Genomic DNA, 26,031 nt, shown 5'->3' with positions numbered 1-26,031 from the left:
CTCAGCTCTGACTACGTCGATTCTCCCAAGGTCAATACTTCTTATGAAACGCTTACCTTATACCCATGTTTGTCCTCTGTAGGTGTGCCTTTGTTTGCTGAAATCAATACTTATTAATAAAACCTTAACCAATTAACCAGACTGTTTCCTTGTTGAGATTCAATTGACACATGCGCATTTGTGCTGAGTTGCCATCTTAGAGGAACAGCAATGAGCAAACAGTTGGTGGTTGTATTTGATAAACGTTTAATGAAAAAGTATGGATTTCAGCAAAGAAAGGCATGCAACTACAGAGGACAGTTGTTTTTTATGTATTGACCTTGGGAAAATCTAGGTCATCGGAGAAAAATTCCACAAAGCCTGGTCTCTGCTAAACTCCGTTGGTGGAGTTAATCAAAAATTTAATTCACCATGGGTCATCACTAGTTACCACAACCGAAGTCAGAAGACCCACCTACTCGACCAATCACAATGAGGGAGTGTGATGATGCATATTACGTTAGAAAAAGCCTAATTTTCGGCCTCCCGGGTGGCACAGTGGTCTAAGGCACTGAATCGCAGTGCTAGCTGTGCCACCAGAGATTCTGGGTTCGAGCCCAGGCTCTGTCGCAGCCGGCCGCGACCGGGAGGTCCTTGGGGAGACGCAAAATTGGCCCAGCGTCGTCCGGGTTAAGGAGGGTTTGGCCGGCAGGGATATCCTTGTCTCATCACGCACTAGCGACTCCTGTGGCGGGCCGGGCGCAGTGCACGCTGACCAGGTCGCCAGGTGTACAGTGTTTCCGCCGACACATTGGTGCGGCTGGCTTCCGGGTTGGATGTGCGCTGTGTCAAGAAGCCGTGCGGCTAGGTTGGGTTGTGTTTCGGAGGACGCATGGCTCTCGACCTTCGCCTCTCCCGAGTCCGTACGGGAGTTGCAGCGATGAGACAAGACTGTAACTACTACCAATTGGATACCACAAAATTGGGGAGAAAAAAAATGGTAAAAAAAATAAAGCTTAATTTTCGAATTGCCATCTATCAAGTTTAAGCTTGTTTACCAATTAAATAAATACATTCGGGAACAAGAATTGGCAACGTCACTAAAATTCATAACATTGAGAAAAGACAAACTTTGTCATTTCTTTTTTAGATAACTAGTAGCTAACTTTTGCTACTCGTCTACAATGAGCTAGCTAGCATAAGGGATTCCATTCCAAGCACAGAGGAGTTATTCTATTTGATAGAGCAACATCGTTAGTTTCCCTACAAGCCTTTCATTCCAACAGTAATATATCATATTCATGATCTTTGGCAGGGAAAAAAAACTCAGATGGGAGAGTAAAAGTCTCCCATTCAATGGTGTTCCGTTTCAAGTTGTGGGCACGAAGACGTATGAACAGTGCCACCAGGGGAAAGAGACAAAAGCCAAAGAGAAATATGCTACTGAAATGAACATTAAGGCAGTACATTCAAAGACGGAGCACTTTTTACAACATTAATTTAATTTTAATCATGTTGAAGTACTACCTAACAATGGAATGTTCTTTAATAAAACTGAAGAACGTGGCACTTTAAAACGGTGTTCTAACTCTGTGGTCACTAAAGATCCCATGGCACTTATTGCAAGAGTATGTAATGATGAGTACCATTTCATATGTAATGCGTATATCAAACTGTATCCCAACCACGTAATACTTACTGTGCATAAAAGTATAATGTATGTAAAGTGTAAGAATAAATGTACAGTTGAAGTTGAAATACACCTTAGCCAAATACATTTAAACTCAATTTTTCACAATTTCACATTTAATCCAAGTAAAAATTCTCTGTTTTAGGTCAGTTAGGATCACCACTTTATTTTAAGAATGTGAAAAGTCAGAATAATAGTGGAGAGAATTATTTATTTCAGCTTTTATTTCATTCATCACATTCCCAGTGGGTCAGAAGTTTACATTCACTCAATTAGTATTTGGTAGCATTGCCTTTAAATTCTTTAACTTGGATCTAAATTGTTGGGTAGCCTTCCACAAGCTTCCCAGAATAAGTTGGGTGATTTGTTCCATTCCTCCTGATAGAGCTGGTGTAACTGAGTCAGGTTTGTAGGCCTCTTTGCTCGCACACACTTTTTCAGTTGTGCCCACACATTTTCAATCGGATAGAGGTCAGGGCTTTGTGATGGCCACTCCAATACCTTGACTTTGTTGTCCTTAAGCCATTTTGCCACAACTTTGGAAGTATGCTTGGGATCATTGTCCATTTGGAAGACCCATTTGCAACTAAACTAACTTCCTGACTGATGTCTTGAGATGTTGCTTCAATATATCCACATCATTTTCCTTCCTCGTGATGCCATTTATTTTGTGAAGTGCACCAGTCCCTCCTGCAGCAAAGCACCCCCACAACATGATGCTGCCACCCCAGTGCTTCACGGTTGGGATGATGTTCTTCGGCTTGCAAGCCTCCCCCTTTTTCCTCCAAACATAACGATGGTCATCATGGCCAAACAGTTCTATTTTTGTTCCATCAGACCAGAGGGCATTTCTCCCAAAAGTACAATCTTTGTCCCCATGTGCAGTTGCAAACCGTAGTCTGGCATTTTTATGGCGGTTTTGGAGCAGTGGCTTCTTCCTTGCTGAGCGGCCTTTCAGGTTATGTCAATATAGGATTTGTTTTACTGTGGATATAGATACTTTTGTACCCGTTTCCTCCAGCATCTTTACAAGGTCCTCTGCTGTTGTTCTGGGATTGATTTACACTTTTCGCACCAAAGTACGTTCTTCTCTAGGAGAGAGAACGCTTCTCCTTCCTGAGCGGTATGACGGCTGCGTGGTCCCATGGTGTTCATACTTGCATACTATTGTTTGTACAGATGAATGTGGTACCTTCGGGCATTTTGAAATCGCTCCCAGGGATGAACCAGACTTGTGGAGGTCTACAATTTATTTTCTGAGGTGTTGGCTGATTTCTTTTGATTTTCCCATGTCAAGCAAAGAGGCACTGAGCGTGAAGGTAGGCCTTGAAATACATCCACAGGTACACCTCCAATTGACTCAAATTATGTCAATTAGCCCATCAGAAGCTTGAAATGCCATGACATCATTTTCTGGAATTTTCCAAGCTGTTTAAAGGCACAGTCAACTTAGTGTATGTAAACTTCTGACCCACTGGAATTGTGATACAGTGAATTATAAGTGAAATAATCTGTAAACAATTGTTGGAAAAATGACTTGTGTCATGCACAAAGTAGATGTCCTAACCGACTAGCCAAAACTATATAGTTTGTTAAGAAATTTGTGGAGTGGTTGAAAAACGAGTTTTAATGACTCCAACCTAAGTGTTCGTAAACTTCTGACTTCAACTGTACATGTAACAAAAAAAACTGAAATGTAAAACAAAGTTTCATTTGTCCTCCGAAGAGGTGGATGGGCCAATAAAATAAACAGCAGGTAAAAAGCTTTGCGTGTCTAGAAAAAAGTGCCATGTAAGTCCAAAAGGTGTACTGCAAGTCTGTCTACTTTAAGTTAAATAAATGCCTATATTAAGTTCCTATGTGCCAAATAAGGTAACAGGGTTGAAGTTTCTTAAAATCTGCCAATTTAATAAATAAATGTTAAACTGTACGTTTTACTTCTGGATTACTAAAATAATCTCCAAAATCATGTATCAATTTGTTTGTCTTCATGCCGTTTTAAAAACAAACGCAGACATTGGAGAAAACCTATTTTCTGTTAACAGAAGTATTATTTTATTATAGCTAACAAATAACCAAATTATTGATGATCACTAGATAAAAGAAATCCATTCAAGTTTCTCAAAATGCATACTACCATGCTCCGAGCACACAAATTGGAACACGGAGGGCACTTCTCCAATGCGTACTCTGTTAGCATGTTTCAAAATATGTACATTGATACAAGCTCCAACAGAAAGTATAAAAAGAAATGACGCAACCATGTAAAAATGACGCATAATCTATTGAAATCAATGGCAGCCATTATTTGCGCAGATCATGAGAAAATACACTTCCGACTTCAGAATGAAATGTTGCCTATTCACATCTCATATGTTGCCTGACTAAAATATTTTATCTTGATATGTTAACAAATACAGTACCAGTCAAAAGTTAGGACACACCTACTCATTCCAGGGTTTTTCTTTATTTTCACATCAACTGGTAAACTCTGATTAACCACCCCAAGATATCCCTGAACAACGTGTATTTGCGCCTCTACTGGATGGAAACTACAAGTGTAATGGCTGTGCTCAATGCAAACCCCCAAACAGGAAAACAGATCCCAATCAAAGGTGTTATCACATGCTCCACTAAGGCAGTTATTTATCTTATAACTTGTCCTTGTGGTAAAAATTATGTGGGTAAAACAAAGCGCGAATTAAAAGTACGTATCTCGGAGCATCATAGTACCATTTGGTGCAAAAACTCGACTTACCCAGTTGCGGCACACTTTTTGGAAGAAAACCACTCGATTTCGTCTCTACGTTATATTGGCATCGAACATGTCACCCTCCCTAGGAGAGGGGGTGACCTCGACAATTTATTGTTAAAACGAGAGGCTGCTTGGATCTTTAATTTAAAGACCCTTGCTTCCTTCGATCTCAACGTAGACTTAGATCTGAAGCCATTCTTGTGATTATTTTGATTTTGCTGTTGTAAATGTTTGTAGGCTTACGTAGCCAAATTGTATCTATGATCGTACGCTATCCATTAATGTATGCTATTTTAATATATGAGAATTAACCAATATATCAGGCCACACCCGGCCATGATTACAGACACCCGTGTGTCTTTTGACACTATATAAATTAGTCATCCCACAGTGTTTGTCATTATACCCTGATGAAGACAGCTTGTCTGTCGAAAAATAAACAAATAAATATTTTTGCATCTGAGCTCCTAGAGTGTGCGGCTCTCTATTTTTTAAAGGATAATATTGAAGACATCAAAACTATGAAATAACACATATGGAATCATGTAGTAACCAAAACAGTGTAAACAAATCAAAATATATTTTACATTTGAGATTCTTCAAAGTAGCCACCCTTTGCCTTGATGACAGCTTTGCACAATCTTGGCATTCTCTCAACCAGCTTCATGAGGTAGTCATCTGGAATGGATTTCAATTAACAGGTGTGCCTTGTTAAAAGTTCATTTGTGGAATTTCTTTCCTTCTTAATGTATTTGAGCCAATCAGTTGTGTTGTGACAAGATAGGGTGGTATACAGAAGATGGTATTTTACCAAATAGGGCCACGTCCATATTATGGCAAGAACAGCTCCAATAAGCAAAGAGAAATGACAGTCCATCATTACTTTAAGACATGAAGGTTAGCCAATATGGAAAATGTCAAGAACTTTTAAAGTTTCTTTAAGTGCAGTCACAAAAACCATCAAACGCTATGATTCAATTGGCTCTCGTGAGGACCACCACAGGAAAGGAAAACCCAGAGTTACCTCTGCTGCAGAGGATACGTTCATTAGTTACAAGCCTCAGAAATTGCAACCCAAATAAATGCTTCAGAGTTCAAGTAACAGACATCTCAACATCAACTGTTCAGAGAAGACTGCATGAATCAGCCCTTCATGGTCAAATTTATGCAAAGAAACCACTACTAAAGGACATCAATAATAAGAAGAGACTTGCTTGGGCCAAGAAACACAAGCTATGGACTTTAGACCGGTGGAAATCTATCATTTGATCCGATTTGAGATTTTTGGTTCCAACCGCCAAGTCTTTGTGAGATGCAGAGTAGGTGAACGGATGATCTCTGCATCAACCCAATTGAGATGGTTTGGGATGAGTTGGACCACAGAGTGAAGGAAAAGCAGCCAATAAGTGCTCAGCATATGTGGGAACTCCTTCAAGACTGTTGGAAAAGCATTCCAGATGAAGCTGGTTGAGAGAATGTATAGTCTATTCTTGCCATTGTCCTGGCTGGAAGAAGATTGACGCGTGAGGTAATACAGCAGGGGGAGTGCGAGTGTTTCTCAAATGTATTGTTTTATGCATTCTTCACACTCATCCTCACAAGAACATACTCAAGAAACATGGTCGGAGAATGCACTCGGAGCATGAGAACAAAGATAGAATAATAAGACAGCTATTTCACTGGATGGTATAAATGTGAAGCATTGAACTACGTTTTGTATTCTTTTTTATGGCTTTTCCACTCACTAGCAAATATGGTAGATGGAAAATGGTATGGAAGATGGAAAGAGATGGGTTTGGGCGACATTATGCCAATCTTCTCATGAATTAAATATTTAATCTCAATACACTTTTCTGTTTCCAAAACTAGAATCTGTTATGAACAGGTTGAACTACGTTTTGTAGACTGTTTATTTATTTTTTATGGCGTTGTTTAGAAAGTGCAAAAAGGCAAAATGGGGTTATTGCACACGCGCACTTCACATAGTAGGCGTTCCCTAACGCAAATATGCAAATTATGCTAGGACACGCCAACAGGATCTCGCTAGCTCGTGCTTGGTCTACCCACTATGACTAATTTGTTCCCATTGGAAACGACAGGCTGTGGAATCTTTTGGTTAAGTTATACAAAATATTTGAGCATGTGGAGCACGGTAGCATGCATATTGAGAAACACCCCATGTCCCTCGTCTGCATACACTCCCTCATCTGATTGGTCGTTTCCCACGAACCGTAAACCGGAATACGCATCGTCACACTCCAGCTGATTGGTCGAGTAGGCGGGCATTCTGACTGTGGTAACTAGTGACGATGATGGAGTTGAGTTTCGTCAGTTTATCGATGACTATACTGTCAGGGGAAACGTAAGGATAAGAAATTGTATAGGTACAACGCAAGACACTACCCTTTAGTTTGTAGATGAATATAACAATGTTGGATACGATTTTGAACCCTAGGTATAATTTTGTTAGTAACGTAGCGACTGGTAAATTACCCCCACACTGGCTTCCTACCCAGTCATGGATGGCACAGCTAAGTAACGTTAGCTAGGTAGAGCCGAGTAGTTAAGTAATAATGACGTTCGTTTGTCTGGAGAAAGAGAGGAGATACTATGTTACCTGGCTGGCCAGCTAGCTAACAGCCATTGATAGATATGAACCTCATTAACCGCAGTTGTGGAAGTACCGCAGATGGGCCTGTTTCTTTTCTAGCTACGATAGCTAACACTGTTGTTCGCGAATACTAACGTAGTGTGCATCATGTTGGTGATAATAGCTAGTTATGGTTTTAATCCAGGTAGTTATTGTATGAATCCTATCCTTCAAAATAAAGTTAACTATGTTACACACATGGCCTTACTCTCTTGTTTGGCTAGCTTCTCACTGCACATGCAAATTGCAAGCTCTACTAGTTACCAGGCTAACTAGCTGACGTTACTCCATTCAAACAATAAAATCAGGGATACTCACGGTAAGGCCCAATGTTAAAATGTATTTGCTCGGCCGACTTTCTTCCTTTGGGAAGAAATCTTATCAATTACACGAATGTGTTTAGCCTATAAATACGATGAATGTATTTTCGCCCTAATTGAGCACGAATAAAAAATCTAGGGCCAGTTCGTTTCAGTTTAGGTCTCAGGCGGGGAATGTGGCAGTGTAGAAGACGCACATTGCGCATGTGTGCTTAGACAGTGCATACGGCAAGCGAGGAGGGACGATTTGACTGGTTCTGATTGGAGTCACGTTTGTAAACTTTAGGTTTTGGACTGATAAACCTAATTACACATGTCAAGACACATCAACAATACAGACGTGTATGAATAGTTATACAAACTTAAACACATAGTTATTATCACTATGTGCAGTGGAGGGTAGCTCGAAAGAGAGGGCACGGGCTGAGCAGAATCAGGGACAGGAATGAGTGTGCTCAAGACAGACCGATCGAGTGATTATAAGGCTGGGGTGTCCTAGACCAACCTGCCAGGTAGGAGTGCAGAGCCGGAGACGCCCTGCCCTGAGAGGTTTTGGTTCTCTGTAAAACACAGCAGACAGAACCAGGAGAAACCGCGGGGGGAAGGTGTCAGCACTCCTCTCTGTTTCCTTTTAATGTTTACAGGTGAATATAAAGTTAAAAAGATTTGTGAAATATCCATAATACATGGTAAAGTCATCCATCCATGGCATACATTGCTAACTTAAGATAAAGCCATTCTAGCTGTTTATTTGTATTGCACATTATTGCAGCCCATGCATTTATTTAGCGTGGCCTCTGCATACTTCGGTTTTCAGTATACTCGAAAATATGTGATAGTAGTATGCAGTATATACACTGAACAACACGCATGTAGGGGAGAGTAGTCTTCAGCGCCAGTAAATTGATCACAAACCGCGCACCAGTGCGCATGCGCAACCTCATCTTCATGCTGCTCGGCCTTGCTCAAATAAAGCAAGAGCAACACGGGCTGCCAGCTACACGCAAACCCATCGGAGGCCTCAAGAAAGTAATGCATTAAAATATTTATTTCACCATAATTATTATGATAATAGCGTTTCTTTAGCGAAACATGTAACATTCATACTTCAGTGTAATGAGAAAGGGGGTGCTGAAACGCTTGTTAGCGTAAACTAAGCAAGCTAGCTAACGTCCGATGATTTTCAGCAAAGCTACGTCTGACAGCGCATTGCAACAATACAACAAAGCATAACAAATTACTTGTCTATTGGGTTAAATATTTTGGCAATATGGGCGCGAAACGTTTAACAAGATATTAGTGTGGGCAAATTAGCTAGCTACGCAATTGTGATAGCTACAAGCTCTTGCAGAAACCACAGATAAAACAAGGAGGGTTATTTAGTTATAAAATATATTTAATGAAACTGTTCGTAGTTAGCTAGGTTGTGGTTGGGTGTGAAGTTAAATCGGCTGTTAACGTTAGCTACCTAGTGATACCTAAAGGATAACATATGCCCGCCATCTTTTTGGAGAATGTTGCAATGGAGCCCATAATACCACATATTTGGTTTTGGTGTATTCATATTTAACTAGGTAGTCACATATGTATACTGTAGTGAATAATAGCTACGCTAGCTAGCTTTACGGCACTAGTCTGAACACTCGAACCACGGAGTGCAAAGGAGTCCGCGCGAATTGTTCCAAAAGTGTTCCAAGCTCGCTTTGCACTTCCCCCGCGCGTGATGCTGGCTAGTATAGCTTGCTAGTTAGCTAAGTTACACGCGTTTTGTTGAGCAGATAGCTAGATAACACATTCCAAAATTTTGCCATACGATGCCGTGCCGTTACATACAGTATTGCAGCGCTTTCAACGAAACGAATAAAAGCTATACAGCTTGTGATGGCTTTTATATGTAACTAGCCATTTAGCTAGCTAACGTTAATAAACTAGTTTATGTGATTGTTTACGCGGGAGGCAGCGCCGCCCTTACGTCAGCAACTAGCTACCTAACGTTACTACCACTGATTTATATGTACACATCATTGGCTTCTACGTGCTAGCTGGCCAGTTACATTTTTTTCACGGTCAAATATAGCTATGTTTTGTGTAACGCTAGTAGCTACTACTAGTCATTGAAAGAGATACAGAACAATGTCTGTGGAGTTGTCATTCTTGAAGTGTCCTTAGTACATTTGCATTAACGTTATCACAGCAATTACTCTACTCAGGGTGGTACTTGTTGCTAGATCAGCTGTGCTGTAGTCAGTCAGTTTTGCAGGTTGCTTGGTTATGTATGGGGTGAAATGGATTGTGGTTGCTGTGGTTTATTGAATTGCTAGCAGGTTATTTAGACAGTTTTTATTTATTATTTAGTGTTATAATATTGTACCTTTGCCTCCTGTACATTTGCATGATCACTGTAAGCTGTACCTGTCCCCACGTGCCAAATACAATTATATTGTCAAAGGAAAATGCAACACCAAGACCAAGCTACATGAGGTGCAGGCTGCAGATTGGGGTCTAGACAATGTGCTTCAAACCTGGAGATGACAACACATCTCTCCAGGGACACATTTGCCTATTACAATATTGGACATATTTTTTTATTTTGATGAAAAGGCCCTACTTTCTTATCAGAATTGCTTCCTTTCATGTTATTTCAGGTTTGAGGTATTATACCTATTTTGTGGATTTTTGGCTGCCACACTTATGCTGATGACTCATGGCCATCACACTGCTCTGTTTTTCATAGGTCAAAAGATCTGGCCCTGCAATGACCTGCAGTTCCCCCCAGGCCACTAAAGAGCAGAAAGAACAGAACTACACTACCCACTGAGAAGGTGTCCGTCTCCTGCCCTGTCCATCTGAGAGTTAACAGAGACTCCTAGAATACCACCCCCTTCCCATCGCAAGCATGTCTGCTGTCAACTCAGCAACCCCGGCCCCTCTTCAGGGAGTCAACCCCCCACCCCCGGAGGTGACCAATCCCACCAAACCAGGTCGTAAAACCAACCAACTACAATACATGCAGAATGTAATGGTCAAGACATTGTGGAAGCACAACTTTGCCTGGCCTTTCTACGTGCCAGTTGATGCCATCAAATTGGGTCTTATGGTGAGTAGACTGTAGATATTGAGAATGGGTGTTATAATTGTCAGAGAGCCAATGCCTGTAGATAGATCACTGTGCAAATGACAATGCTGACAATGTTTTGCATTTTCTGTTTATCAGGATTACCATAAGGTCATAAAGCAACCTATGGACATGGGAACCATCAAAAAGAGACTGGAGCATAACTACTATTGGAGTGCAAGTGAATGCATGCAGGACTTCAACACCATGTTCACCAACTGTTACATATATAACAAGGTGAGTGCTCGTAGAGAGTAAATACAGACGGTGTCTCCTAGGGGTCAATTTATTCTGGATTTAATATTATAGTCTAATATGTTTCCAGATTCTCCCAGGGCTAGTCCCAAAGCTCTACATTTTTAAATTGATCTCAAGTTTCCTCTTTGTATTTCCCACTCATGTTTCTCACTTCCTGTTTTTACTTTGCCCAACAGCCTACAGATGACATTGTCCTGATGGCACAGGCCTTGGAGAAGATCTTCCTGCAGAAAGTTGCCATGATGCCCCAGGAGGAGGTGGAGCTTCTGCCTCCCGCACCCAAACCCAAGAAAAGCAAAAACATAGGTAATAAGCCACTGTTCATCTGTTCCTGAAACTATAGACCCCTATAATATTGGATAGATCCATAGATATCTTATAAAAAATGTAGAGAAAATGGGTGCTATTGACAATAAAATACTCCATGTACTGTGAGTTAACCACTCTAATCATTGCACCTGCTGCAGGTGGTCTGGATGGAGGCGAGTCACCATCGTCCCTATCTGGCTCTACGACACCTGTGATTGGCTCTTCTCCAATGACTGCCATCACCCCCAACGTCCCAGCTGTCCAGAGCTCGCCCAATGCTCCAATGTTACCGGTCGTCTCACCATCACAACCTCTTGTCAAAGTAAGTCACCATACAGTTTTCATCAGGCATACAAATGTTTATTTAGTCTTTTGAATGGAACCTCACCTGTGAGGGTGTGCCTTTTTGTGTTTGTGTTTGTTGTGCATCTAGAAGAAAGGGGTAAAGAGGAAAGCAGACACCACCACCCCCACGACATCTGCAATCACAGCTAGCCGGAGTGAGTCGCCCAGCCCCGTCTCAGAGGGCAAGCAGGGCAAGGTGATGTCCAGACGGGAGAGTACAGGCCGTCCCATCAAAGCTCCCAAGAAAGACCTGGTGGAAGGGGAGTTGGGCCAGCACAGCAGCAAGCGGTGCAGAATGAGTGAGCAGCTCAAGTACTGCGACAGTATCCTGAAGGAGATGCTGTCGAAGAAACATGCAGCTTACGCCTGGCCCTTCTACAAGCCTGTAGATGCTGAAGCTCTGGAGCTACATGACTACCACGAGATCATCAAGCACCCCATGGACCTCAGCACTGTCAAAGTACGCACCACAGAACAAAGAATTCACTTTTACAGTTAATCATTACCTTTGTGTTGGCTTGTGTGGTTGCTCAACCATGCGCTGTTTGGATAACACTTGCTGTTGATTTTCAGAAAAAGATAGACGTCCGGGAGTATCCAGATGCACAGATGTTTGCAGCGGATGTTCGAGTAATGTTCTCAAATTGTTACAAGTATAACCCTCCAGATCATGAGGTTGTTGCCATGGCCAGAAAACTCCAGGTATGTTTGGGATTTTAAATATTTCTCTGGATCCCATTTGAAAAATGTATGTAAAATTGAATTGGTTGGTTTATCGCTAATGTGTCTCTTTCTGTCACTCTTCTTTTCGCCATAATTGCCTGTGTGTCTTTGTCAGGATGTGTTTGAGATGCGTTTTGCTAAGATGCCTGATGAGCCGGTGGAGCTGAGCCCCGGTGCAGGCGGGTTGGTCAGTAAAGGCGACAACTCAAGCAGTGTTGACTCCTCCAGCTCGGACAGCTCTGACTCAGAGGAGGAGCGGGCCACCCGGCTCGCCGAGCTGCAGGAACAGGTGGGTGCGGAACAGGTGGGTTTCAGATCCGAGGTCCGTCCGACTACTCCTCTAACCTGAAGGGCTCAGGGAGGGCCTTCCTCCCACCTTCTCTTCTCACATCACAGCCATCTTATCCATTCCAAAATGCTGAGACAGAGATGGAGGGGCTGCCACCTTACATCCAGTCTAACCCCTCCCACTCTCCCCTCAGCCATGCATACCACTGCTTTCTCCACTGATTCGTCATCTCCCTATTGATAGCACTTAAATGTAACCCTCTACCGCTTTAAATTGTGCATTTCCATGCACCTACTGGTACAGATGGCTTGCATGCACTACCTAAACAAAAGCCTTCTTTTTGAAAACATCACAATGTCGTTTTTGCATAATGGTACCACACAATAGCTCTTGTCATAACATGGTGTTTTAAAATGGTTCTGATCTCCTTTTTTTTGAGTTTTCTATCTTTGTCCCCTCATTTCCCTTTGGCTCTCTTACCAGTGTATCTCTGTGGAGCGCCCCAATGGTAGCGGGCAGGGGGGAAAAAACGGGTGCACCAAGCATTTTCAGGTGATTTGCTTTTCACTTCTCGGTCCCCTCCCCACTAACCTCTTATTGATCTCAGTTTATTATCAATGCCGCTATTTCACTTTTATTTTTTTTGCATTAGTTGAGCAAGCGGTCGAGGGTTAATAGTGGGGAGGGAGTGGCGAGTTACAGGTGATGCGACACTAAATGGCAGATGTGTGTGAGTTTATATGGTTGTGTAAATGTTGAATGTGTGTGTTTTCTCTCTGGTATGTTTGCTGGCTGACCAAGTAGACATATTCTTATTTCTCTCGCTCTCTCTCGATTGCCTGAAGGTTGTTTCCAACTTAAATTGAGGCAATAAAAGGAGTATGCAACTTGTTTCCCTCTCTCTTGTTAGAGGGTTCCTTTCTGATTTACTGGTGTTTTGGATGGGTTTTTGCTCCATCTTAAAACTGCTCTCTTCATTTTTGCTCATGTTATGCACCAAAGGGATAAAAACTGCTCAGATTGCTTACCTAGTTCCATTTAGAATTGGTAGTACAAAAATAAATACTAGATAATAAAAATCCATTGTTAAAAAGTTATAGCATAGAGTACTATTTTTCTGTAAGTTGAGAAGTAGATAAGCAATCAATATGTCAAAGTTGATGTGAAGTGTTTCCCATGTTTAAAGTCATTGTATGTGTCACAATGCAGTGTTTCCCCATATCTATTTAGCAGCAGCGAGCCGGCGCTGCTAAACTTGGCCGCCACTTCCAAAAAATACATAATAAAAAATGTGTGTATGCGCTTTTAAAGGTATAGTGTGAGATTTTGTCAATTTTCTACGTACCCAGATTCAGATGACCTCATTTATACCATTTTTATGGTTCTGCTTGCAGTTTGAAGGAAGTTGAAGGTAGTTTAATTGCCAAAATCTCACATTATCCCTTTGAGATGAGTGACAAGTTACAATGTATATTTGTAACAGAGCGAGCTGTGGCGCGAATGGGAGCCACGAGCGCACAGCCACCGCTTGCTCCTCATTTCCCTACAGTGCAGTAATGCGCATCAGTTTTATTTCAGATGGTGTTAACATTTAATTTTCATGCATTTTGGTGTAGAATGTATTTTTTAAGTCACCAGAAGTGACATTCTCACAGTCATTACCCTTGCCACCGCTGCTGAAAAAATCACTGGAGGGAAACACTGGAGGTTAACTTACTATGTAGTGATTTGTTTAGTGTACATGGCTTTCCCTAAAGTAATGCCACATTTTATATAACCTAGTTTCCTTTCGAAATAGGAACTTAAGCAATTTTGTGTGATTTACTCAAGTGGTAAAAAGTGGAGCATTTCTTTCTGGGAAACTCATACCTACCCCTTTTCTAGTCCCTCAGGGCTTGAAGTGCTAGCATACCCTTACGGCAGACCACTAACTCCTCCACCCCACCTCTCCCCAGCTAAAGGCCGTCCACGAACAGCTTGCCGCGCTCTCTCAGGGCCCTGTGAGCAAACCGAAGAAGAAGAAAGAAAAGAAAGAAAAAGACAAGAAGAAGAAAGACAAGGACAACAAGCATAGCAAAACCAAGACGGATGAGAAGAAGGCCAAGCCTGGGCAGCCTGCCAAGCAGGGCCAGCAGAAGAAGCCCTCCAGGAAAGCCAACAGCACAGTGACTGGCTCCAGGTAAGGCCTCCCTTTCTCTGACGTATTAGGGCTCTGCTCAGCCTCTCATAATAAAAAACACCATGAAAGCCTTGACTATTTGTCATTTTCTACTCTGGCTTCTTGATCTTCCAGGCAACCAAAGAAGGGGGGCCGGGGCTACGAATCTGACGAGGAATCTCTGCCCATGGCGTACGACGAGAAGCGCCAGCTCAGCCTTGACATCAACAGGCTCCCAGGGGAGAAGCTTGGTCGGGTAGTGCACATCATCCAGTCCCGAGAGCCCTCGCTGCGAGACTCCAATCCAGACGAGATCGAGATTGACTTTGAGACGCTCAAGCCCTCCACCCTACGCGAACTCGAGCGATACGTCAAGTCCTGTTTACAGAAGAAACAGCGGAAACCCCAACGTAAGTCCTGAGATGGAAGACCTCATGCATTGAACCTGCTTGAACCTCACTGATACCTTCACTGTCCTTCAGCCTGTTACTACTACTACTCCCTCTACTAAGTATTTTCTCCTACCTTCTCTTGCTTTACTGTTAAGGACCCTACGCAAACAGAGCGACGGAGCGTCGTATACGGTCCGTTCCAAAGTTTGAGCCGCACAAAAATACGTAGAACTACATAGAAAATTATGCTCCATCGCTACATTTGCGTAGTTTGCGTGAAGTGTGTAGCAGCTTTTACTCGCTTCTCTTTAAGTACTAGATAGATTTTCTTTCCCTTTTTGGTATTTTTTTCTAAGCTAGATTATGTTCCTTCCCTCTACCTCATTGCATGTCTTCCGGTTGACTGCTATTTTTTGATATACAGGTGGTCCCCAGCTTTTTGAACTCCTAAAAATGAATTTTCTTCAGACCTTTTGGTTTTTGGTCAGTGGCTGCTTAGGTCAATGAAATAACAAAAAATGATTGCCTTGTGTACATGTAGCCTAACTGAACACAAGGTACTGTTTGCCAAATTCTTGCCATTCTGGATGTAGATGATCTATGCTGTATACATGGACCTCCTGTATAAAATGTTATGGGCCTGAACAGGGTTTGCTGTTGTGTTGCTAATATCGGCTCCTACTCGGACCCAGCGCAGTGGAGTCAGGCAGTGTGTCATAACATGTGACAGATAAGTCCTGTACAGTCCTCGCTTAACAGCAAATTTAGCAAGTGAGATGGAAGTTTGTTCAAGTCCAAGAGTGTAAAGTCTCACCTGTGCTTTGAACCTGCTGCCTGTCCTCTGTAGTCCTCCAGGTTGTAGGCTTTAGACATTAGGCGCTAGGCCATAGCTGTGAAGTAGCTAGCTAGCTGTCACCACATCGGCGGGGGTCCGGGCAGGAAGGCCATGGTGCTCACAGCGTGCCGCTGTGTGTCTCCTGCAGCGGCCGCTGGGGGCAAGGGAGCGAGATCCAAGGAGGAGCTGGCTCAGGAAAAGAAGAAAGAGTTAGAAAAGAGGCTACAGGATGTCAGCGGCCAGCTGAACAGTAACAACAAGAACAAAACCGACAAAAAGAAAACATCCAAAAAAGGTACCATAGCGTAAGGGACAGCAGGAGTTGCGTAGAGTAAGGACGGTGGCACGTGGACCCTGTCTTGCTTCCCATTTTAACCTAGTTCACCCATTCATTGTTGGTATCCTGTGGTCCAGGAAGTTAGTCATCCGATCTTTTATGGTTATAAATCTATATATACTATATCATATATTTATTAGGGATGGGCACAGTTATTCGAAAATATGAACAGATGTTAGTATTCGAGTTAGGGTTGGGCAGTATCTAGATGTCCATACCTTTTCTGTACCATACCGGGTTAACCTGTATTACTGGCAGTGCACACATTGCAGCTATTTCTTTAAAAGAAATAAACTATCCAGTAGCAGACGCTAGCTAAGTACTAACAAACACAAGAAAACATAAACTAAATTTAAGGACTAACAGCCCAGCTCAAAGTTATACAACTATCTCAAAAGGCTACTTACTCACACTTGATCCAGAAGGGGATTGTCTCTGCTGTTAACAAGAAGCTTGATATTGCAAGCTAGCCACCTAATGTTATAGCTAGCAAGTTAGTTAACCAAATGCATAGATGGAGCCCTAGGCTGGAGAAAATGTAATTGGCACATCTTAGATGGTTAACTTATAACTTCATTGAATTTTGAATTTTTGTTAATAACAATAAATACGTTTGGACGGTATTGAAAATCATACCGTCTGTACTTCAAAATAACCTGAATACTTGTGAAAGTATACATAAAATACACATTTAAAAAAAATTATCTATATGAAATTCTTAATTCAATAAAACAACATTTTGAATGTAGATTTTGATGTGCACCCCATAAAAAGATATACCGTAGCCTACACTGGTTTCACACGTTTATTGTCGTCCAATCAAAGTGTAATACAGTTAGAGGATCCATGTGTAGCAAGCAACATGTGAGATATCTGACTAATCAAAGCAAAATGGAATTTAAATTATGGAATTAGGTTGGCTAAATGAGAAGGAGTAGGCTACAATGATCAGGTGGGCTGTTTAATCTTAATGGGGTTGTGGTAGACAACGATGGAAAGTGCAGCAAATGGCATCAATTAGTCTAGGTAGCTGGTTGTCTCAGCTAGCATCTTTACATTGATTTGATGCAGTCAAGACGGGCACTACCAGATGGGATGATAGATAACTTATGGCATTTACAACTTTGTCTAACTAGCGTGAGTCTGTATGGCTACTCTCCCTCCCATGTCAAACACACCATCCCATGCTTATCCCCACCTCTCCCAAGTCGCGCAGGCTGCGCAACAAGCCAGTTCCGAAGTTGAAACATTGTTTTACTTTTTTTTTTACATCTATTTCGACTATCTGGATTTCATAAAAAATGTAATGATATTATTTGAAAAGGGAAATGATTTAAAATGCCCATCCCTAATATTTATTGAGTTGGACAGTTGTATGGTTACTGTAACAATGTAATTGTGTGGGGGGGGGGTCCTGTCAATTCATCTTCTGTCTCTTCAACACTTGTGTGACCGTGTGTGTATGAATGGATTTTCTTTTGTCAAACTGCCAGTTGGCACCCCATCCTTTACATAATTAATTGACACACAAACAAACCTTACAATGATTCACAGTGATAATTCAACAGTGATAATATTTGTGTGTTCGCTTTATCAATCATTTAAAAAATGCAAGTCCATTTTAAACATGAGTAAAACATTTGTATGCGCTATGATACCCATCTGAGAAAGTATTTATCTTTGGCATTTGCACCTCATTTACATAGATATGTAATACGTTTAGCCACGTCTCATGCATGATCCTCTTACTCTCTCTTTCCAGAGAAGGGCGCTGGGTCCGGTACCGGTGCTTCCCATCTCAGCGGCAGCAGTAGTTCTTCAGACTCGGGCAGCAGCAGCTCCAGTGGGTCCAGTTCTGACAGCAGCGACTCTGACTGAAAAGCGCCGCCCAACACTCGCTGGGAACTATTCCTTTTTATTTTTATCCTGTGTATAAAAAAAATAAACATTGTATGCAGTCATAGTGGTTTCCCCCTTCTAAAACATTTAATGTGGAAAAAGACAACAAAATGTAATGCCATGTCAGAAAAAGAAAAAAAACCATGGGGAATTATAGATGACTTGACATGGTTCTTTTTGTTTCCACTTACTTTTAAAGGGATGTGTTCAAAATCGACCAAACATAAAACACGCGTTTTGTAATACACTCTTGGATGAATGCCAGATGTCTTTTTTTTCTCCTAATACAATCATCAACATGCATCTCAATGTGAAGGAGTTGTTGCATAGATATCAAGACAGCGCAGAACCCCATGTCCACCAGCCCTGCTACATAAACAATCTATTCAATTACTTTCACTGAAAAATAATCAATACTTCTCATCCAGCTTCACAAGTATTTTTCACCCTCGTGATGAGGAGGGCCCTCTTGAAATAGGCTCATGTCTGTTTTGGGTTGTTTCTCCAATCATTTGACTTTCGACAAATACTGAACCTTGTTTGCCTCTGAGGGGTACATTTCAGATTATTCTGAACAAACATGTTGGGTGTCCTCAGCAGCATATACAGTCAAATTGAATGATCTGAAGATTTTCATTTAATAGTGGAATTTGATTGCTGTAATTCTTTGTATGATAACTGACATGGTCTCTTCTTTTTTTTCCCCTGGCAGTATGTAAAGTTTTAGCAAAAATGTCTGCTCGATGGTAACTGGTCTGAGAGGTTATTGAAGAAGATTTTAATTTAAAGAATTTAGGCTTTTGGGCAGAAGAAATTACCGTAAAATAATTAATTCAACAGTTTGTTTCATTACTCATAACATGACAACCACTAGGCGTGATGGCCTCCTGTACATGTATTTCCTGGCATGCCTCTTGCTTGATCTACCATCCTCACTGATGAATGTATGTATGGTGCCATGAATGATTGTGCTCCACCATGTCAGTGATATTGTGTACATCACTGCTTTATATGTAAGATGGGATGGCCAAAACTGTACATAGCTGACCTCCTGTGTACATTTTTAGTACAATGGCGTAGGAACATGAGTATTGCAGAGCACACCCGCCATCTGTTGGTGCTTTATTCCAAACAGAGCAGTGCCGTATCCCCTGATCCTTTCCTCTGTTGATGTCAAGTTTGGACAATGAAAGCAGGACAATATTGTAAACAATGTGAGTCTTCCTCTGAAGTGTAGCGTATTGATTTCTGAATGTAATTTGTTACCTCTAGGTCCCTTGTTTTATTGTGACTAGATGCCACAGCCTCTTATGACTTCAGTTTAGTTTTCATTCAACTCGTCTTTTATTTTTTTTCTTAGTGAACGAACGGTTAATTATTCATAAGAGAATATCATGACAATTTATTCCACTCCTGTAAGAATGCATATGATTATTTCATGAAGTACAATTTGTGGTCAGTTTTTTTCTGGAATTTGTTGAAATTAACTTCAACATTGAAACCACTTGGGATTTTCTTTACTGTTAATAAGTTGATACATTATACATTTGGTCATATGCATTATTTTAGGCTATGGTGGAAATAAATATTTGTGTAATTTTGTGGCTTGTCCCACATACCAGGTTGCACTTAACTGCAAAATTCCCCAAATGATCTTGTATGCATTTCTCTGCCTATACCAATGTTCTCCAGTACAGGCCCTATCAGGTTTTTCTAAGAATGTCTTTTAGAGGCAAAACACAAAATAACAAATATATATATATAATAATACACACACACACATATATAACTTTTAGTTTATTTCTAGGCCCTGGTCAAATATAATAGTTCCTTTTTATATTTTCAAAAGCAAATGTTTACTTTTTATCCTCGATGTGCATGCAAGTTTATTGTAACTTTCTTATACCCTTTTTGAGCTGTTATAGTATCTTCCTGTAAGTGTCAGTCATCAAATCAAGGATTCAGTGTAAGTAGTTTTAGGCTTGTTGATTGCAATATGGGACTGAGGGTGGTATTTGGGGGGTGGGGACTGGAAGAAGCTAACATTTAATGTAACTGCTAACCTGGAATCAGGTGAAATATTTTTTTTAAAATAAATTCAAAAGACCCTACTGAATTTGTCTCCTCATTTTCTGCATGTTGATCAGTTTGACTTTTCTCTTTGCACTTGTTTTCACTATCACTGAGGTACACCTGTGTACTTCTGGTGGATGAGGAGATCCAGAGGAAAAGATGTGGATGGATCGTCCACAACCCTGAAAGCCGCGTTCCATCACCAGTCAAGCTCTATCCTGGAACCCAAGGGAGAAGAAAAAGAGGGTGCCCAAGAAACACCTGGAGGCGGGACCTTCATGCAGATACTAAGGAGAGGAGTGGTCGATGGCCTATGCTTCCAAAGAAGCGATTGGGCCTAAGTAAGTAAGACCAGTGTACACATTTTTATAATATACTCTAAAACCATAATGTGGGATGCTTTTAGTGCTTATGGACTGGATGTGCCATTTAATTTGATCAGCATATGCTAGCCAGTAGCCACAAAACCCAAAGCTGTGAAGGGCTATCTGCAGTTCAATGATAGGCCACTAGATGGTGGCCATATATAATTGATTTTTAAAATCGGGTGACAGATTTGGTTTGAGCTGTGTGTTTGCTGGATTCAGATGACAGTGAGTTACACACCTCAAACGTGCTGTTAGGTGAATGTCAACCCAATGATTATAGGGGGGACATTATCTCTTGGATAAATGATAAACTCATGTCTTTTAAGGTGAGTTATGAATTATCCATTTAAGTATGTAAGTTATCTTGCAGGAGACTTGTTGGTTGATATCAGCAATCACTTTCCATGCTTGCATGAATAAATGAAATGACCTAACCCACCATACATTCATCTTTTAGTGCAGGAATGGAATACCCATGTTTCCAATGGCAGATTCATTGCCTTAGGGCTCAGTGTAGGGCTATACATCAGTCACTGCCCACCCCAGCTTTTACCCTACTTGGTTTGTGCTGGAGGGAGACTTGTACTGTGTGACCCCCCCTCTCACTGTGGCATATGGAACATGTTACCTCTTTGCCTCGAACAGCCCTGGGCCATGATGGATCAATGCCACAACTTCAGTGACAACTAATCGTGTTTGCAACTTATGGCAATCACTCATCTGTAGCTGGCCACAATCCATGACAAAACAACACAGACATAGCCTACCCAACATCCATTACAGATAATATGATAGGCTAAACGTATATCTTGAGTAAATTGAATTGTGATACTGTATTTTTGTTGACCCCGCAAAAGAGATTATGGGAGGGGGAAGGCTGGGAACAGGATGCAGTAGCTCCAAAGCAATATGTGTTAAATTGTTTCACTCAAACACTGAATGATACACCTGAATGATACACCTGCAAGTTGAGGTTACTTTGTATCCATACACTGACCATAAATCATCCTTGTAATGTGCAGTTGAGCATATGAGGACACCGAGGTCCGGACCTCTCATTTTTTTCAACAACAATCAGTCGGGGTCTCAACCTACAGTTGAGAGTTGGAATAGTAGAATACACAAGGTACAATTTAAAAACTTGGTTGTGCATCAGCAGTTTCCCTCTTATTATGTCACTCACTGACAGTCACTCAATTAGCCCATGTCAGTTAAAGATTCACTATGCAGAAATCGCACTGCAATTTCCTGGTTGCAAAAATTCTAATAGTTTGCCTAATTTCAGTTTATGTGACAAAACAAGCAAGTATAGTGTAGCGAATCATTGTACCATCTAAACTGCTGTGAAATATCTATTCCATAACCAAGAATATTGTATTTTCAGCTGTTTGAAGCTGATGTATCAAAACCGAAAGTTAAAGAAGCACAAATGAAACTTAAGAACGGGAAGCATAGAAATAGAGCACATAAAACAATTTTTAATGAGAATGACAACTCTATAAGTCACATTTCTATGTGAATTTTGTCGGGTTCCCCAAAAAGTTACATATTGCATCTTTAAACTATTTTAGATTGGTAAATTAGTTTAGTTAGTCTAGCCAGCTATCTTCTTGACCCTAACCAGTCAGGCTTCAAGATGGGTCACTCAACTGAGACTGCTCTATTCTGTGTCACTAAGGCTCTCCGCACTGCCAAAGCTGACTCTCTCCTCTGTTCTCATCCCCCTAGATCTATCCGCTGCCTTCGACACTGAACCATCAGATCCTCCTCTCCACCCTCTCAGAGCTGGGCGTCTCAGGCTCTGCACATTCTTGGATTGCATCCTAGCTGGCAGGCCGCTCCTACCAGGTGACGTGGAGAGGATCTGTGTCTGCACGACATGCTCACACTACTGGTGTCCCCCAGGGCTAGGTTCTAGTCCCTCTTCTCTCTATGCACCAAGTCACTCGGCTCTGTCATATCCTCACATGATCCCTCCTATCATTGCTATGCAGATGACACTCAACTACTTTTCTCCTTCCCCCTTCTGACACCCAGGTGGTGACACGCATCTCCGCATGCCTGTCAGATATCTTAGCTTGGTTGTCGGCCCACCACCTCAAGCTCAACAAGACGGAACTGCTCTTCCTCTCGGGGAAGGACTGCCCGCTCAAAGACCTCTCCATCACGGTTGACAACGCCACAGTGTCGCCCTCTCAGAGTGCAAAGAACCTTGGCGTGACCCTGGACAACACCCTGTCGTTCTTTGCAAACATCAAAGCAGTGACTCGCTCCTGCAGGTTCATGCTCAACAACATCTGTAGAGTACAACCCTACCTCACACAGGAAGCTGCACAGGTCCTAATTCAGACACTTGTCTTCTCCCGTCTGGACTACTGCAACTCGCTGTTGGCTGGGCTCCCCGCTTCTTCCATCAAACCCCTGCAACTTATCCAGAACACTGTAGCCTGCCTGGTTTTCAACCTTCCCAAGTTCTCTCGACACCACGCTCCACCGCACACTCCACTGGGTTCCAGTCGAAGCAAGCATCCACTACAAGACCATGGTGCTTACCTACGGAACAGCAAAAGAAACCCTCCTCACCTTGACCCCCCCCCCACCTTGAACCACCCCCCCCCCCAACACACACACACACACAAAACTTAAACAGCACTTGCACTTGACCCCTTCCCCCCTTCTAGCTCTGACTTTACTGATATCTACGACATTGAGGAAAAATTTACTTTCTATGCCTGTGATATGTGGTTGTCCCACCTACTTATCTTTAGATGAATGCACTAACTGCTAAATTACTATAATGTAAATGTAGTAATGATGGCTGAAGGGGCCCTGACCTCCAGGGGGCCCCCATTGATTTTGTTAGTCACTGTCACTCAGATATCATATTAACATGGCAAAAGTAATTGCAAAATGTTTTAAAACTGCAACAACAAAAAAAAGTTCCATAAAGCAAACATATTTCTCTACCTTTTGTTAAAAAATATTTTGCCTGCTAAAAGATCCCTTTTTATGAATAACATTATATACATTTTTGCTTGTTTTTGCTGTTCTCCAAATAGCATTTACGAGTTTTTAAATTGTATCGAAATGCAGTAAATGAGCTTCAACTTTCTTAAAATGTGCATTATAATCATTCCCACACGTGGGCGTGCGTAACCAGAACCAACTGAACCCACGTTCAACATCGCCGCCCTCTCTACAGCCAAGCGCGTTCACGCTTTCTCTCAAACCTTCGGAATAGCGCGGCGGGGAGTAGAGGGACTGCAGAACACCACAATCCGTCACAAAAAAACGCGGACGGGGAACAAGAAAGAACATAGAAACGGTTTATTGGAGCATTTTAAACGTTTATTTCCATTAAAGTTGGTGTTTGGTATTCTGAGAATGACGAGAACGTGATTTTTTCCCCTCCTGGACATGTTTCTGTTGGAGTTAGTGAAATATGTTTTCGAGTGCATTGTGGATAGGCTGAATGTTGAGTGGGGCATCGTAAGAAAATACATTTGATTTATCATAGTGTTTTACATTGAAATGTAATTGTTATCTATCAGAGCAGCATAGGAAATTGTATAGAGAAACTCTGAACAACCAGAAACTCTGGGTAGTTACGCAAAATACAATGGTTTGTCGCTCTATACTGAGTGTCAGAACTGATTGTCTCAGCTGTTCAAAGTAATTTTTTTCGGAGACAACGGTTTTGGGCAGCAAGCTTGCATGATAGGTTCAACATTGAAATTTGGTAGGCTTTAATATACAAGCAAAGAAGACATTGGGGTATTATTATTCCCAATAGCCTATCTATGATTTAAAACGTTTAGCCTACAATCTGGATTATGAGCTGAGTTCTAACACCTTCTGGATATGCAAAATCAACTTCGAGAATGAAGAAAAGGAAATTGTTTTCCCGGTAGTTCACATTGGTCTGTTTATTCAGGAAGGTAATTTACACATTACATCGTGTTCATTTAGTGTCGTCAACTTCTGAATGTTATGGTCAGAAACTCACGTCACTTGTTCAAAAGACTGAGCTGGACATGTTCTGATTGTGCTCCACTGGACATAGCCTATTTGAACAGAGCATATTGTGAGCTGGAGCCAATTATATAAACTTCATCGGAAAACTAAAGTAGAACACTATTTTACCATAATTGTAAAGTTATCAGTTTCGTTAATACATGGGGAAATAATACAACTAATCACATTTTAATTGAGATTTGGATTTTAACACTGGTGGAAGGATTGTTTCGGTTGCGCGCTGGAAGCGGCTGAATTGTGCCCACGGAGGCGACTGTCGAATTTGAGTGTGGAACGCACCCCCCACGCCGACATGGAAGAGTGGCGGCAATGCGGGCGGTGGTTGATAGACTGCAAGGTTTTGCCCCCAAACCACCGGGTCGTGTGGCCTTCTGCGGCCGTGTTCGACTTGGCACAGGCGCTACGAGACGGAGTGCTCTTGTGCCAAATGTTGCACAACCTCTCACCGGGGTCTGTGGACCTAAAGGAGATCAACTTCAGACCCCAAATGTCACAGGTATGTCAAGGTGTCTTTCAGGGGCCTATTTGTTGTCAATTACACACAGCAGTTATGTCAGTGTCATTACACTATTCATGGTGAATGGTAATCTGCCCTCCATGCAAGTGGTTTTGGAAACATTCTTTACATGCATAAATAGTTATTCTGAGTGCAATCATCACAGTGTTCACATTCATTAATCATGCAACAGTTACACAGTCCACAACAGTACAGGAGGAAGAGGTACCTTGGGGCCCAATGGGTGTCACTGTTGAGCACTTGTGATAGTTCCAGATATTCTCCACAACACACAGGGGCCATACCATTGTATTGCATGTTTAAAGTGTTTCCAGATTTCTATGAAATATGACCTATAATTACTTACCATATAAGTGAAATTGATTGCCTTCACAAAAATGGCAAGTAAATATGTTGAAAAGCAGCTTTTCTGTGTTGGAATGGTGTGGGCGTACCCCAACAACATAATGTGTGGGTGTATACCGGTCGTTAACAAAATTCAACTGAGCAGACCGCTGATTGGCCAGCTCATCCTCCTCTGAGGAAATAGCAATGCCATGTGAGTGAGAGGTGTGTCTGCAGTGCAGCAGAAGCTTTTTGTAGTTCAGTGGAACATTTACTAAGGCTTGGGTAGACCCGTGGTAATACTGAAGAGGGCATGTGGTCAGTCAGACCAAACAATTTGGTTTTCCTTTATTCTGTGACTCGGGTGCAAAGTGGAAGAGACTGTTTGGAGAGTGTTGAAGCGGAAGACTTTGTTAGTTTGATGTTGAGGGAAAGTTAGGGAATATGGCTTTGTATCAACACAGTTGAGTGGATGGAAAAGCCAAACTTAAGTCACTTTTGGAAAGTGCTGCTTAGTTGGCGAATTGAAGGGGAGTAGTAACCTCAGCATATAAAGTGACTTTATCATAACATGAATCCTCCTCACTTCCAGGTGATAATGTGTGTGTGGTGTGCCTCACATTGTCATCACAGCTCATCCCGGTCGCCCATTCCAAAATG

General features: G+C 41.8%; 3 protein-coding genes across 22 annotated transcripts in view; 2 read left to right on the top strand and 1 right to left on the bottom strand.

Moving 5' to 3' along the window:
* LOC106565418 (WD repeat-containing protein 5) overlaps positions 1 to 7,619 on the bottom strand; it is a 33,923-nt gene extending 26,304 nt beyond the window's left edge. The window contains exon 1 of the mRNA XM_014132533.2: positions 7,393 to 7,619. The gene's annotated coding sequence lies outside the window, so the exon portion shown is untranslated. The remainder of the gene's footprint in view (positions 1 to 7,392) is intronic.
* Positions 7,620 to 8,305: 686 nt separating this feature from the next.
* On the top strand, positions 8,306 to 20,165 carry LOC106565369 (bromodomain-containing protein 3). Of its 7 annotated transcripts, none has more exons than XM_014132404.2 (13): positions 8,306 to 8,423; positions 10,129 to 10,491; positions 10,609 to 10,746; positions 10,944 to 11,073; positions 11,235 to 11,398; positions 11,513 to 11,881; positions 11,995 to 12,123; positions 12,260 to 12,448; positions 12,917 to 12,985; positions 14,389 to 14,612; positions 14,727 to 15,001; positions 15,967 to 16,113; positions 17,918 to 20,165. In XM_014132404.2, exons 2-13 carry the CDS (start codon positions 10,291 to 10,293, stop codon positions 18,031 to 18,033), a joined length of 2,151 nt encoding a protein of 716 aa, XP_013987879.1. In that variant the 5' UTR covers positions 8,306 to 8,423; positions 10,129 to 10,290; the 3' UTR covers positions 18,034 to 20,165. The 7 variants fall into 7 exon arrangements, with proteins under 7 accessions (XP_013987879.1, XP_013987889.1, XP_013987868.1 ...); XM_014132414.2 differs by having other exon boundaries at positions 11,510 to 11,881; positions 12,260 to 12,433; XM_014132393.2 differs by having other exon boundaries at positions 11,510 to 11,881.
* Positions 20,166 to 23,136: 2,971 nt separating this feature from the next.
* Positions 23,137 to 26,031, top strand: part of LOC106565324 (guanine nucleotide exchange factor VAV2) — a 217,939-nt gene continuing 215,044 nt past the window's right edge. For 4 of the 14 annotated variants that reach the window (XM_045690564.1, XM_014132304.2, XM_045690551.1 and 1 more), the window contains exon 1: positions 23,140 to 25,026. In XM_045690564.1, coding sequence (XP_045546520.1) covers positions 24,823 to 25,026 — 204 coding nt within the window. In that variant the 5' untranslated portion in view covers positions 23,140 to 24,822. Of the gene's footprint in view, positions 25,027 to 26,031 lie in introns of all 14 variants that reach the window. The other 10 variants (XM_045690544.1, XM_014132355.2, XM_045690579.1 and 7 more) reach the window with 9 other exon arrangements.

Source organism: Salmo salar, chromosome ssa01 (assembly GCF_905237065.1).
Source record: "Salmo salar chromosome ssa01, Ssal_v3.1, whole genome shotgun sequence".
NCBI lineage: Eukaryota > Metazoa > Chordata > Actinopteri > Salmoniformes > Salmonidae > Salmo > Salmo salar.
Note: the sequence above shows the minus strand (reverse complement) of the source record. Positions and strands in the feature narration are given on the sequence as shown.